This window comes from Thermobia domestica, chromosome 8 (assembly GCF_964235325.1).
Source record: "Thermobia domestica chromosome 8, izTheDome1.hap1.1, whole genome shotgun sequence".
Taxonomy (NCBI): domain Eukaryota; kingdom Metazoa; phylum Arthropoda; class Insecta; order Zygentoma; family Lepismatidae; genus Thermobia; species Thermobia domestica.
Genome location: NC_137461.1, coordinates 265,079,971 through 265,092,775, shown reverse-complemented (window position 1 = coordinate 265,092,775; position 12,805 = coordinate 265,079,971). Strand labels below are relative to the sequence as shown.

The window sequence follows — 12,805 nt, the reverse complement described above, 5'->3', positions numbered from 1 at the left end:
AAAGATTCAAAGAAGGATGTGGAAGCTCTGCTACGATTTATTACTCTTGCCGAACAGTAGTTTTTTATAAGAACGTACTGAACCCTGTTGATTTTTTTGTATCTGCGCTCCTGGATTTTGAATCTGAAATGGACGTATAAGATTTGGAGTTTTCAACAAGACTTAGAACAGTGCAGTTTCCGGATTTTGTCACCTACAACGTTCAGATTATTGCATATTTTGTATCCACGCGCGTTGCAATATATAAACATTACCACACGTATCCTTTTTCTTTCCACTATTTGTTCAGGCTATGGAGTAACAAGGTAAATGCTCACTTTTGCACATCTGTTATGTATTATTCCGCATTTTCGGAATTTGTCATTTTATGCTCCAAAGCAAAGACCAGATGCTACACCACTTTTCTCCACAGGCATATAAACACAGAGTTATTCCTGTTAATTGCCAAGTTGCACTTTAAGTTTATGCGCTTTGTAACTCAAAACCTCCATTTTTCACTTACCTTGTTACTGTAGAGGGCCCTTCAATTTCAAAGAAACTTAGTAGGTACGTCAAACGAAGTTAGTAAATCTTACTTACCAAGTAATGAGTAAGTGAATGATGCAGGAACATGCAACATGTAAAACAAAGTTGGCAAGGAGGTTGGCTGAGACGCAGAAATTGAAGTAAAAAAACTCGCTAGGAAGGACATGAAATACGTGATTAGTAAGGCATTCTGACTTCCATACAAGTCAGCGATAAGTCCAAACACAGGCGCTAAAGCAAACTCCAACAAAACCAAAAACGGTCGGATAGAAAAGAGGCTTTCGTCTATACTCTGTTTGTTAGTTAACATCTGAAACACGAGGAAAGTGATTAGTAAACACAGAAAAATCACATTTTTCATGCTTGGTTTTTTCCACAAGCAAAATATTAGTAAATTAACAGACTATACTAAGAAACTGATCATAGCAACACATACAGAAACTAGAAACAATTATATATATATCTCGAGGAAATATATTCATTTACACAAGTTCAGCAATATTTTAGTATTTAGGTTTTACAGAAAAAATTAGTATACGCTATTATTATTATTATGTTGAACTGCAGCTGGAGGTGGACAAACACCATATGAGTAAGAAATCTTTGCCATCTTTCATTTGACTAAGTGGAAATAACCCCTTCCACTACGATTTCTTTTCTGAATTCTGATAATTGAAGTATAAGTTATAAAAGTGTATTATAGATGGTTTATCATTATATATAACTTTCAAAACATCAATATAGTAACCCTACGTGATGCTACAACAGTTTAAATTTTATGACGAGTGTAGCTCATCACTGTGCGATTTGGCCATGACGAGCTAGACTCGTCATTTCGGTGCAAGGAGTTAAAATGCCCTTTTATAAATCTAGCTGTGAAACGTAAATTTGCGCTCTAATACGGATCCGAATCACATATACAACTATACGTACAATATTCCAGGAATATATTGTGTCTGACACTTTTTCTCTACTAACTCTGTTTTCTTTTTATTATTGTGTCTTTTAGGTTTAATTAGCAAAAGAGACCAGTAAGTATTGATTGTTTAAAATTTTGTGCTAATAGCTTAATAATAATAATAATAATAATAATAATAATAATAATAATAATAATAATAATAATAATAATAATAAGAAGAAGAAGAAGAAGAAGAAGCAAATATTTAAGCTGAATAGCAACTCTCGGCTCCTGCTGAGACTGGCAACAAGAGAGAAAATATCACAGATAGTTCGAATTAGAAAAAAAAAAGTACGGGTTTGGAGAAAGTTTTACTTATTTCTATCAAGATGTTAGTATACATGTAACATGAACAATAACAACATGCGTAAGTATTTTAACATTTTACGAGTATACAACGGGAAAAAAAAGTAGTAAAATACGTAAATAATGCGGTTTCTTGTAGCGATTTCTGTGTACTCATTTATCAAGTGACTTGAAAGATTGCCTTCATTGAGTGCAGCTTACTCTCTGTAACTTAATACCGTTGGTTAACTTGAAATGTGGAACAATTAGCTCCGAAAATTTCATATAAAGGTTGTCTGTTACTTTTTTCTTTCTTTAATTAGTTACCAACGGAGAAAGAGTTCATTAGAAATGTGGAGGCCTGAGTCTATGTCTATAGGCACATTATAAAAATGGCGCTCACAGATTGCAGATCACTATTCTAAAAGTCAAAATAAAGCGATATATATATATATATAATTGTATACCTTTCGGGTCCTCGTCTGGAGATGTGAATTGCATTATGTGGCAACGTCGCAGATAAAGAACTACAAAGTATATCTATCAATCCATCAAATAGTTACATCGATTCTTTCCAGATGGTAGTTAAACTCGATAGAGTTGACACTAGCTTATTAGGGTAACAATCGATGTAACTGCTTCATGGATTCGTAAAACAATGTTATTGTTCTAACGAGGAAACCTTTTGTGGTGTCACACGAAATGTGGAACGAGACTATAGTCAATCGATTTGTGTTAGTGAACACGAAATTCCATAGGCGGGAAAAACTCTCGATCGCAACCGTTTCGTACTTATGGGGGGGAAGAGTAGGGGCATTGCCAACACAACACGTTGGGGATAATTAGATGAAATATGGCACAAGTTCGATGAAAATATGCATAGAAACACAGTTAAACATATACTACAATGTGACATTATATTCGACAAATACTCTGAGAAGTGAGGACAGTGGCGTAGTACGTTTCCTCGATAGAAGAGGGGGAGGACAAGCGCAAGTAAAAATGGTCATATAATTGAGGAAAACGAAGAAGCAAGACGTTAGGGGAATTGTACAGTAATAATACGTGGTCAAGTAATGAATCACAAACTATAGACAGCCTGTAGACGTCAACATAAGGCAGACATGGAAGAAAGAGAGCTAGTGAGGGGATTGACCGCAGAGTCCGGACTCCCTCTCCTCGTAACGTCCGATGTGTATAGACTGTTGTAGTAGTAAGGGCAGCACTTGGTCTCACTTTTGGCTCCTGGGTCCCTTCCTAAGGACCCATGGTACCTGGCCCAGGATCAATGACCTAGGGGTACTTAGGACAACCCCTGTGAATTTTGGTAGGGTATCTTGGCCCACCCCCTAAATTTTGGCAGGGTTATATAGAACTACCTCCTTAAAATTTGGAAATTGCCGAATTTAAAAATTGGGTATGGTAGCCTAGGACCAGGGTATGTACCTCTATAAGTTTTGGGGTCTATCTCACTCCCCTTCATGGTTAAAAATTGCCAAAAATTTAAATTTCGGAGGTTTTTGACCTAATTTACCCCTTTGATAACGTCTTATTACGATATATGGTTGCATGGGCATGCACAGGGGTCTATTCCAATTCATAAGACATAGGTACAATGGTGCATCCCCTTGAAAATTTAAAGGGTGGCCAAGGTACCCTGCCAAAATCTACAGGGGTTAGTCCTAAGTACTCCTAGGTCACTGACCCTGGGCCAAGTACCATGGGTCCTTAGGAAGGGACCCAGGGGCCAAAAGTGAAACAAAGTGCTGCCCTTACTACTACAACAGTCTATACACATCGGACGTTACGAGGAGAGGGAGTCCGGACTCTAAGGTCAATCCCCTCACTAGCTCTCTTTCTTCCATGTCTGCCTTATGTTGACGTCTACAGGCTGTCTATAGTTTGTGATTCATTACTTGACCATGTATTATTACTGTACAATTCCCCTAACGTCTTGCTTCTTCGTTTTCCTCAATTATATGACCATCTTTACTTGCACTTATCCGCCTCCTCTTCTATCGAGGAAACGTACTACGCCACTGTCCTCACTTCTCAGAGTATTGTCGAATGTAATGTCACATTGCAGTATATGTTTAACTGTGTTTCTATGCATATTTTCATCGAACTTGTGCCATATTTCGTCTCATTATCTCCAACGTGTTGTGTTGGCAGTGCCCCTACTCTTCCCCCCCATTAAGTACGGAACGGTTGCGATCGAGAGTTTTTCCCGCCTATGGAATTTCGTGTTCACTAACACAAATCGATTGACCATAGTTTCGTTCCACATTTCGTGTGACACCACAAAAGGTTTCCTCGTAAGTTAATTTATGACGGATTTCCCGGACGATATATCATTATATAGCATTTTCGCTTTATTTTGACCTGTAGAATAGCGCTCTGTTGTCCGTGGGCGCCATTTTTAAAGCACCCGATATACCTATTTTTTTTAGGAAGTTCTCGTGTCCTTCAGCAGTAAGTTGTTCGTATATCTGACTTGCATTAAACAACAAGTTTCTGTTCCTTTTCCGAAATTAATATTAAGTGAAATTATTTTTGATTTTACTAACAATACTACAATGTGTCGAAAGCTTTGCGACATACGTAGCGAACCTCGTAGCACATCCATTTCAAAGTGTACTTCCACTATGGTTCGAATCTGCGGGTCTTCCGCACATAAGGACAGGACTTTAAACAAGCAGAGCTCTGTAAGAACATTCAGAGAGGTAATGTAAACCGGGGTACGATAACTATTATCCGTCATAAGTAGTATGGATATCCACATTATTTTAGGTGCTAAATAATATTCCAGTGTAAGTTAACCAACCAAAATTTCCAAGGTAGTATTTTGAGGTTCATTGTTTAGGTGCTTAACATTACTACTACAGGAAAGAACTATTAAGAGGTTAAACACATCCAGGAAAATAAGAATATACAAGTGATTAGAGCTATTAACATTTGAAGAGTTTAAAACGAAAGGCCAACTTCCATTAAAAAGAAAAGAAAATGAAACTTACTTCCAAGACAGCTGAACGAGACGCCACTGTCATGGCATGCGTAAAGAAACTTAAATATAACAGACACTTCACTTGAAGCGACAGTGTATAGTTCAGCGTTTTCGCAGCACTTTCTTTTATGTGCATTCCTTCTTTGTGGAGATCAGGATGTAATTTGTTATTGGCTGGCAAAACCTGTCGATGTGATTCAAAAGCTTTCAGACTATCAGTTTTTACATTGTTAGTCTGTCTGCTGTCACTGGTTGTTCTTGCTTTGACAGGGCGTCTCTTCATGTCTTGAGATTTCGCAGCCATTGCTTGGGATTTAGATCTTGATTGTCGTCTATTATGTCCCATCTGCTTTCATCTGAAAAATAAATAAATAAATAAATGAAAAGATGTATTACGCTCTTGTGTTTTTATTTATTTATTTATTCACCTTATTAAATGGTATACAGAGTCGCTTTTTTAACTTTAAACTGTAAAATATCTGTAGAAATAAGCATCGGCCAAGTACCGTGCCATGGAAAATCATCGCCCGGGGCTAGAGTATACGACGATGGCCCCGTACATATGAGTGAGGGCGACAGACCAGCCGCGAAGCGCCACCATGAAAGGAAATTTTCAAGCAACTCTATCCATCACGACTCTGGAACTCACTAAAGAAATATTAAACACTTCTGACCAGAGTATATACGCTTGTTTATTAAAAACTAAATTCCAGTGTAACAGTTTCAACAACGTAACGTTGTCTTCATCAGACACTAAAATTTTCAAAAATAAACCCTGCTTTTACCTGATTATTATTTTTTACTTCCATTTTATATATGTCCACAAGCATTTTCCTAATGTTATAGGATCACTTCCTAAAGCACGAAGCCGACTTAAGTGCATACTAGTAATATTCCAAGTAGTTTTTCCTCTCTCTCTTTTTCTTTCCTTTTTTCCTCCCTTTACTTCGGCGCCCGGGGCCGTCGCTAAGCTCACCCCCATGGCACGGCACTGCATCAGACGAAAAGAATCATGTTCGCAATAAAATGTTAATATTTTGGAAAGACTACTCGTTGATAACTTAATTTCAGAAGTTTTAGATATATCCACATTTTTTTACTATAAATTAAAGTAAGTTCTGCATATCTGTCTTTCTTCTATATTTTCAAATCATTCCCAAAGATATCGACCAAACGCCCAAGTTGTCCACAGCAAATACAAAATATTACAATAGAAAACAAACTGAAACTCATCACATAGAACTACACAATTATTAAGCATATTGTAATGCCAACATCAGAAAGGTGGAGGAGAAACAAATACTCTTTTCTTACCGTAAAGGGCATAATAATAATAGAGAACAGAATTTTGCCGAGAACAACTATTATTTCTGATCGTTGGAAATCGTTTGGACAAAGAAGTCTATAGGCATCTTGGAGTAAATCATTCAATTAAGTTTGTGTGCACGAAGACAAGAGGGGAAATGTTTGAAAATAACACAAAGGTACAGAATGACTTTACACTCAGACAACTAAAAGCAAATGCCACAGTGTACAATACTCAATTTCTGCATTTGGAAACCAGAAACGGCACATGGAATGCTATTTGGCCGAGTACTTACTCAAGTCAGAAACTATGCAAATAAGGGAAGGTTCAGAGTTCTTCAATGGCTGCCTCAAGAGCTGTACAAACTCTGGAGTATGTTAAGCATGGTAACCAACCTAATCTAACTTTACCTAATCCGCCTCAATTTGCTTAGAACTTCTTCTAAAAAGGTTAAAATTGTCATTTTAAGTAAATAATGTTTGGACCCCTTCTGTCAAATAATGTCCGCTTTTCCATTATTATGTTATAGATTAATTTTACAAAAATCATAAAGGTGAAATTTACTGACAGCTGTCAAGATTGTTAAAATGCAGGTATGAAAAAGCCTTCCATTGACTTCTGTCTTTAACCAACTGGATCTAGTTTCTACTTTGTATTCCTATTTCTACGAGATTTATCTTAATACTGTCCTCCCATCTGCGCCAGGTCTTCCTAATGATCGTTTTCCAATTGGATTTCCACTTCAAACTAAAACCGTTTCTACTTTTTTTCCATTCTGGCTACATGATCTGCCCACCTGAGCCTCCTAGAATTGATGCCTTTAAACATGTTTGGTAAACGGTAATTATGCTGTTCCTCGTTATGAAGTTTCTGCCATTCCGGTCTCTGGGTCGGCTCCACGTTCCTCCCTCATGTTTCAAAACCTTTACAGCCAGCAGGTGTGCTTATCGTTTTATATATTTTAAGCTTCAAAATCCTCGAGAGAATTCGCGACAATAAAAGAGTTTGAACTGAATAATAACACGAATTCTATGCTTTTAAACAACATTTAATTTTTTCATAAGTATGGTTTTGCTTTGTTAACATTGATCCTAGATATTTGAAAGTACGGTATCCACTTTAACGAAAGTATTATTTTGATATTTTGACATCTCCATAACTAGCAGTATTACGATCTCGACGAACTTCCATGGGTTTAGTTTTTTCTACAGTTTTCTCTACCCATGTCCCTGCAGCAAGCGTTTAATAATAAACCTACATTTTTTTCTATCATTCTCCTATCATCCCCTAGTAAATTTATATAATCAGCATACGCCATAACCTCGTGAACACCATTCAACTCTAAGCCTTGGTTGCTATCTTTAGTATTCCAGGACAAAGTTGAATAATAATGGCGACAACGCATCTCCTTGTTTCAGCAATTTTCGACGTGAAGCCCGTGGACAGGAATTTTCCTACTCGAACCTTACTTTGGGATTCATTTAAACACATCTTAATTAATCCAACTAGCTTATTTCGTATTTCAAATCCTGTAAGAATATCATACAGTGTTTTCCTCCTAAGCATGTGATAGGCCTTTCTAAAATCAATAAATAATTGGTATTGAAGTTGTATTGGGACATTGTATTCCTATTTCTTTTCGAGTACTTGTCGCATGGTAAGTAAGTTAATAAAAACCACAATGGTAATTTTACAAAATTATTTCATTACTAAACAAACTACTTGGCATAACGGCCTGATTTGTGGGCCTGAGCCGCTCCACGCCATCTGTTAACGACTGCCGAAAATTGGGGAAAGCACCGACTAGGAATCGAACCTGGGACCACGTGGACATGAGTCCAAACCTCTAGCCACTAATTACGGTGTTCCTCTCTTTCAATACTAAGTCTTGTTAATGATTGAAGTTTCCCAAAATCCAGTTCGAACTGGGATTCGCTGCAATACTTAAAAATGAAATTAAATGCTCATCTGTCAATCTGATTATGAACAACTCCTTCGAAGTAATTCTATTCTTCTTTTCACTCGTTAGATTAGAAATCATGTCATGGGCCGGACAGAACCCTTGAACGGGCGGCATCTAGCATGTGAGCAGTAGCTTGCTCATTACTGCTCTAAACGAAACTACAAAAGCATTCACTACGCTTTAAGGAGAATATTTAGACATTATGCACATACCACACACATATATATTTTTAATATATGTATGAAGTTAAGAAAGCGCTGCCAGTTTACTTTATGAAACAATAAATTCGTACAATTTACAGAAGAAACAGTTACGAAAAGGAATACATAAGTAATCAAAATATATATGGGGATCTTACTTCTGACATATCTAATCTTAAAAAAGCGTAATCGAAACGGTATGGATTCAACTGCGTGATAATCCACAAGGAGGCAATGATGAACTAAATTTTTATGGAGTAGGTTCTAGATTACTGGTTCCCCATGTAGATTAGTAGCTGGGTTAGCTTCTCTTTGTACTAAAGTTTATATTTTTAATTCTCATACTATTTTCGAGCCAGCCTTAGCGAGTGAAGGCAGGTTAGAGCTCCGCAGGACACGTTGTTTTCTGTCTTTATTACAACTCAATGGAAAGTGGAACCAGTAATCTAGAACCCTCCCATTTTTATGTCAATGCAGTTTGTAAAATCACGATACAACAGGTAAGGCATCTACTAACATGAGGAACACTGTTTCCACTATCCTTGCTTACGCGCACATCTACCGTCGCTGATGTGCCTACTTCCTTCGGATGTACTCTCGTGCGGCCTACTAGTTTGTCATGCCCTAACTGAGTTACACATTCATCTAGCTTTAAGTGGATACCTAGCATAGGTTGGTTGTGGTTTTGCACAATTCTTCCTATGACATATGTTTGCATTCTGTAGGCCTATTTACACTTACAGCAGTTATGCCTTTCTCAAGTGAATCTGCAGCCAGGAATGCAATTTCTCCCATGAAAAAAATAAGTTTAAAGGTACTGAGGATACATTCCCTGAGAAAGAAGTAAATATATCATTAATTCATGTAGGTCCGGTGTTGGTGTAGTTTTGGCGCACCACATTTTGAAATATTTACAAGTAAAATTAAATACTTTACATGAAAAGACATTTTTTTCCTGCAGACAACAAAATTAAATACAGCAATACAGATGTATTTTAGGTTTGCAAGTGTAGTGTTACTAGTGTAAACTGATATCATTGCCAAAAACCACTCCTTTTTACTATCCTCAATTACTAGCAGTGCAGGTTTACTTTGGGCGTACCACATTTTGGAAGACTTACAGGTACAATTCAATACTTTGCACGAAAATACATATTTATAAAGAACAAACTTCTGTTAGCAATAGAATAAATACGAAGTAATACACCTGTATTTTGTTTACAAGTGTAAAATCATTACAAGTTTTTTACGACAGATAAAATAAATGACTGCATATGAAAGATGACTATTTTCCACCGGCAGTGTATTTTTGCACAGTGTACAGAACCTGTATTTTATGTTTAAAAGTGGAACATTATTAGTATGAAACCATGACAAGTGCTTGAAACTCATATCATGCCAAAACCCACTCGTTTCAACTACCCTCGCTTAAGCATATACCCACCTTCGTTGCCGCGCATGCTCCCTTCGGACACACCCCTCGCTAACGCTCGGGTCTCCCAACTACGCCCTGCTCTAAGTTAGACAGCATTTTTTTTAGTGGCTATCTAGCACAGGTTGTTTCGTGTTTAATGCACTGTAGGTTTTATGCGTACATCCGGACGCCGTATTTATGCTCAAATCATAAAAGAATTGTAATTTTTGAATTGCTTATGATGGCTCCCTTAAATGTTATGTCATATGAGATATTTTCATGTCGCCCAGCGCAAATCATTTAGGAAACAATAAAAAGGAAATTAATGAAAACATTATAATTTTTAAACATTTCGAGTGGTGCGCCAAAAGTAAACCAGTAAGCATGGTCCCATAGAGTAAGTTTGCACCGTTAAATATTAATGTTTTTCGATAATTGTTATAATGACATTTTCAATATTCCGAACTGTTTCTTTTGAAATCACTCAAACACTAGTACGGACGGAAGTGTGACATGTTACACTGCCTCTATGGCTTTACATGGTAGATAGATTTTATTTATACTCACGATTAGTATCACTCTGTAATCTATAAATATAGTTCTCGAAACACGTAAATTCAAAAACGACATGCATTTATACACGAGCTATAACTCTTAATGTGCAACTTAATTTACTTTACAACATATTTCACTTAACGTACTACACGTAATCCCAGAAATTCTACATATTTGGTACACCAATATTCACTGTTCTATGTCTTGCTTCCTCCCTCCAAGTTTAAAACAGTAAAATCTTTTTTACACGAAAACAAACATAAAATTTATGTTAACATATTTCCACTTTCATATTATTTTGAAAACAATTCTTCCGGACGAATTTCTCGCCTCGTTTATTTTCAAAGATATATTAAAACTACAAGTCTCGATTGTAACTGAAACAGCTGTCTCAAATAGTTTCCATGTGTAGGCACATGCTTACATAGTCTTCCATTAGAACATTTTCTCTAGAATTGCTCCCTAATAATGAAGAAATAGATGTTCCATGTACGAATGAATATAATCTATCCTTAAAGATTAGATTCTTCCCCGAAATCGGAAAGACAGGTTAAAACACTGGCAGAAGCGGCGTTAGGCATAGGCGAAGTAGGCAACCGCCTAGGGCCCCCCATCGGCACTTGTAAGAAAAAAAAATAATACCCTTATTCTTAATCTTAAAGGAAGATTAAGAAGTTCTCTTTAAGATCTCAGAAATAATCTGACTTGCCGAACGTGCTGATATTGAAATTGCTTCGTACCTTGCGGTGCTCACAGCTGGAATTTAATACTTGGAGATGCTGCAGCTTCTTGCATTGGAGCCAAATTATTTTTTGGTGTTTTACAGAGACTTTTTACTTGATTCTCTGGTTCAAGCGCCAGATGGGAAGTTGTGAAAGCCAAGGTCGAATTAACTCTGAAACCTTTGTGTAAAATTAAGTGGAAGTGCAGAGTGGAAAGTGTGAAAGCCGTGAGATACCAACTGAAAGAAGTTTGTGAGGCTTTAGTAAGTGACTGTTTTGAGGCAAGCGAATGTCAATCCCTCATCAAGGAAAGAAATAAAGTCTTATGAATTCATTGTTTCTCTCATTATTCGGTATGACATTTTGGTACAGATTAACACTCTCAGTAAAGTTTAGCAAAGAGTAGATTTCCAGATGTTGCTTTAAAACATGTGATTGGTTTTCAACAGTGGCTTCATACGTACACAGATCAAGGTTTTCAGTCAGTTCAGGTCACAGCAAGTGAATTAACGAGTGGTATTGGCATCAAGTCAAAATTCAAAGAAGTTGTTATGCATAAAAAGAAAAGGATGTTCACATACGAAGCGCAGGATGAGGTAATATGGTCAAGTGAAGACAAATTCAAAATTGAATATTTCTATGTTGTTATTAATACTTTGGCACAAAGTTGTGAACCTCGATTTCAAGCGCTAAGGAAGTATCACGAGATATTTGGATTTTTATATTTTATGATGTTGCTTCTCAAAAAAAGTCTGATAGAAGAGGAACTGCTGGCTAGTTGTAAAAATATTCAGATCGCTAATTCTCAACGCACGATATGTCAGATGTGGATGGTGTTGAACTATTTGAAGAACTGAAAATGTTCAGTCGTGTTTTCAGTGTTGGTAATATTAAAAATACCATGAAATACATAGCGGAAAATAAGTTAGGAGAAGTGTATCCTAATTTAGAAGTGGCTTTGCTGGTTATGCTGACTATGCCTGTGTCGGTAGCATCAACAGAAAGAAGTTTTTCGCGTTTGAAACTGATTAAAACATACTTGCGGTCGACAATGAGTCAGGACAGATTTTCTTCATTAGCTATATTATCTATCGAAAACGACATATCTAGCAGTATTGATATGACAGAAGCGATCCAGGTGTTCAGCAGCAGGAAATTTCGTAAAGTTTCCATTTTGATAAGTTTAGTAATTTTTACCTTTATGAATCAAAGGTGTTCTCCCAACTTAAAAAAATGACGTTATATTTCAAAGTATACTCAAAAACTGCCGAAGAAATTATCCACAAAAGAAATGTCAAACAAGAAAAATCGAATGATTATGATAACAAGCTCTATGAGGTGAAGCTAGCACAACCAAATAATGATGGTTGAATGAATGGAGGTGAGGTGAGGTGATTTTGAGTTTAACGTCCCGTTCAGCAGCGAGGCTATATGAGACGTGGATCTACTGATTAACGTGGAATCCGAACCACATGAGCTCCCGCCGGGAATCGAACCCGGGTCTCCCACGCCAATTGAATGAATGGAAACTGATCTAATTTTGTTGAAATTACGATGTAAATATTTCTTCGTAATTATTATGTATATATAATTTTTTATTCTGGATTAGTGTCTGTAATATTATTTACCTTTAAATATATAAGTAGAAAAACATAACTCCATACACCTTAACCCTAAAGTGCATATTCGATAGTGATTTTGCCATCTTATTAAAATAATATAGAAAGGTCTTCCTTTTTCAAAAAAAAAAAAAAAAAAAAAAAAAGTAGTGATATGCAAGTGAATGGGATATTTTGGAAAACAACAAGAAATGTAAGACTTGAAAGAAAAAACTGGTTTGTATAAATCTTATTCGTATAAAAGGACTAGGAAG

The 12,805-nt window shown here is 36.5% G+C and overlaps 1 protein-coding gene across 2 annotated transcripts in view; it reads right to left on the bottom strand.

Moving 5' to 3' along the window:
- Window positions 1-10,530, bottom strand: part of LOC145693606 (uncharacterized) — a 64,448-nt gene extending 53,918 nt beyond the window's left edge. The window contains exons 1-3 of one of the 2 annotated variants that reach the window (XM_081769745.1): window positions 10,223-10,530; window positions 4,783-5,128; window positions 580-835 (exon numbers count right to left, since the gene is read on the bottom strand). In XM_081769745.1, the coding sequence (XP_081625871.1) occupies window positions 580-835; window positions 4,783-5,118 (592 nt within the window). In that variant the 5' untranslated portion in view covers window positions 5,119-5,128; window positions 10,223-10,530. The remainder of the gene's footprint in view (window positions 1-579; window positions 836-4,782; window positions 5,129-10,222) is intronic. The other variant, XM_081769746.1, reaches the window with a different exon arrangement.
- Window positions 10,531-12,805: the final 2,275 nt, after the last annotated feature.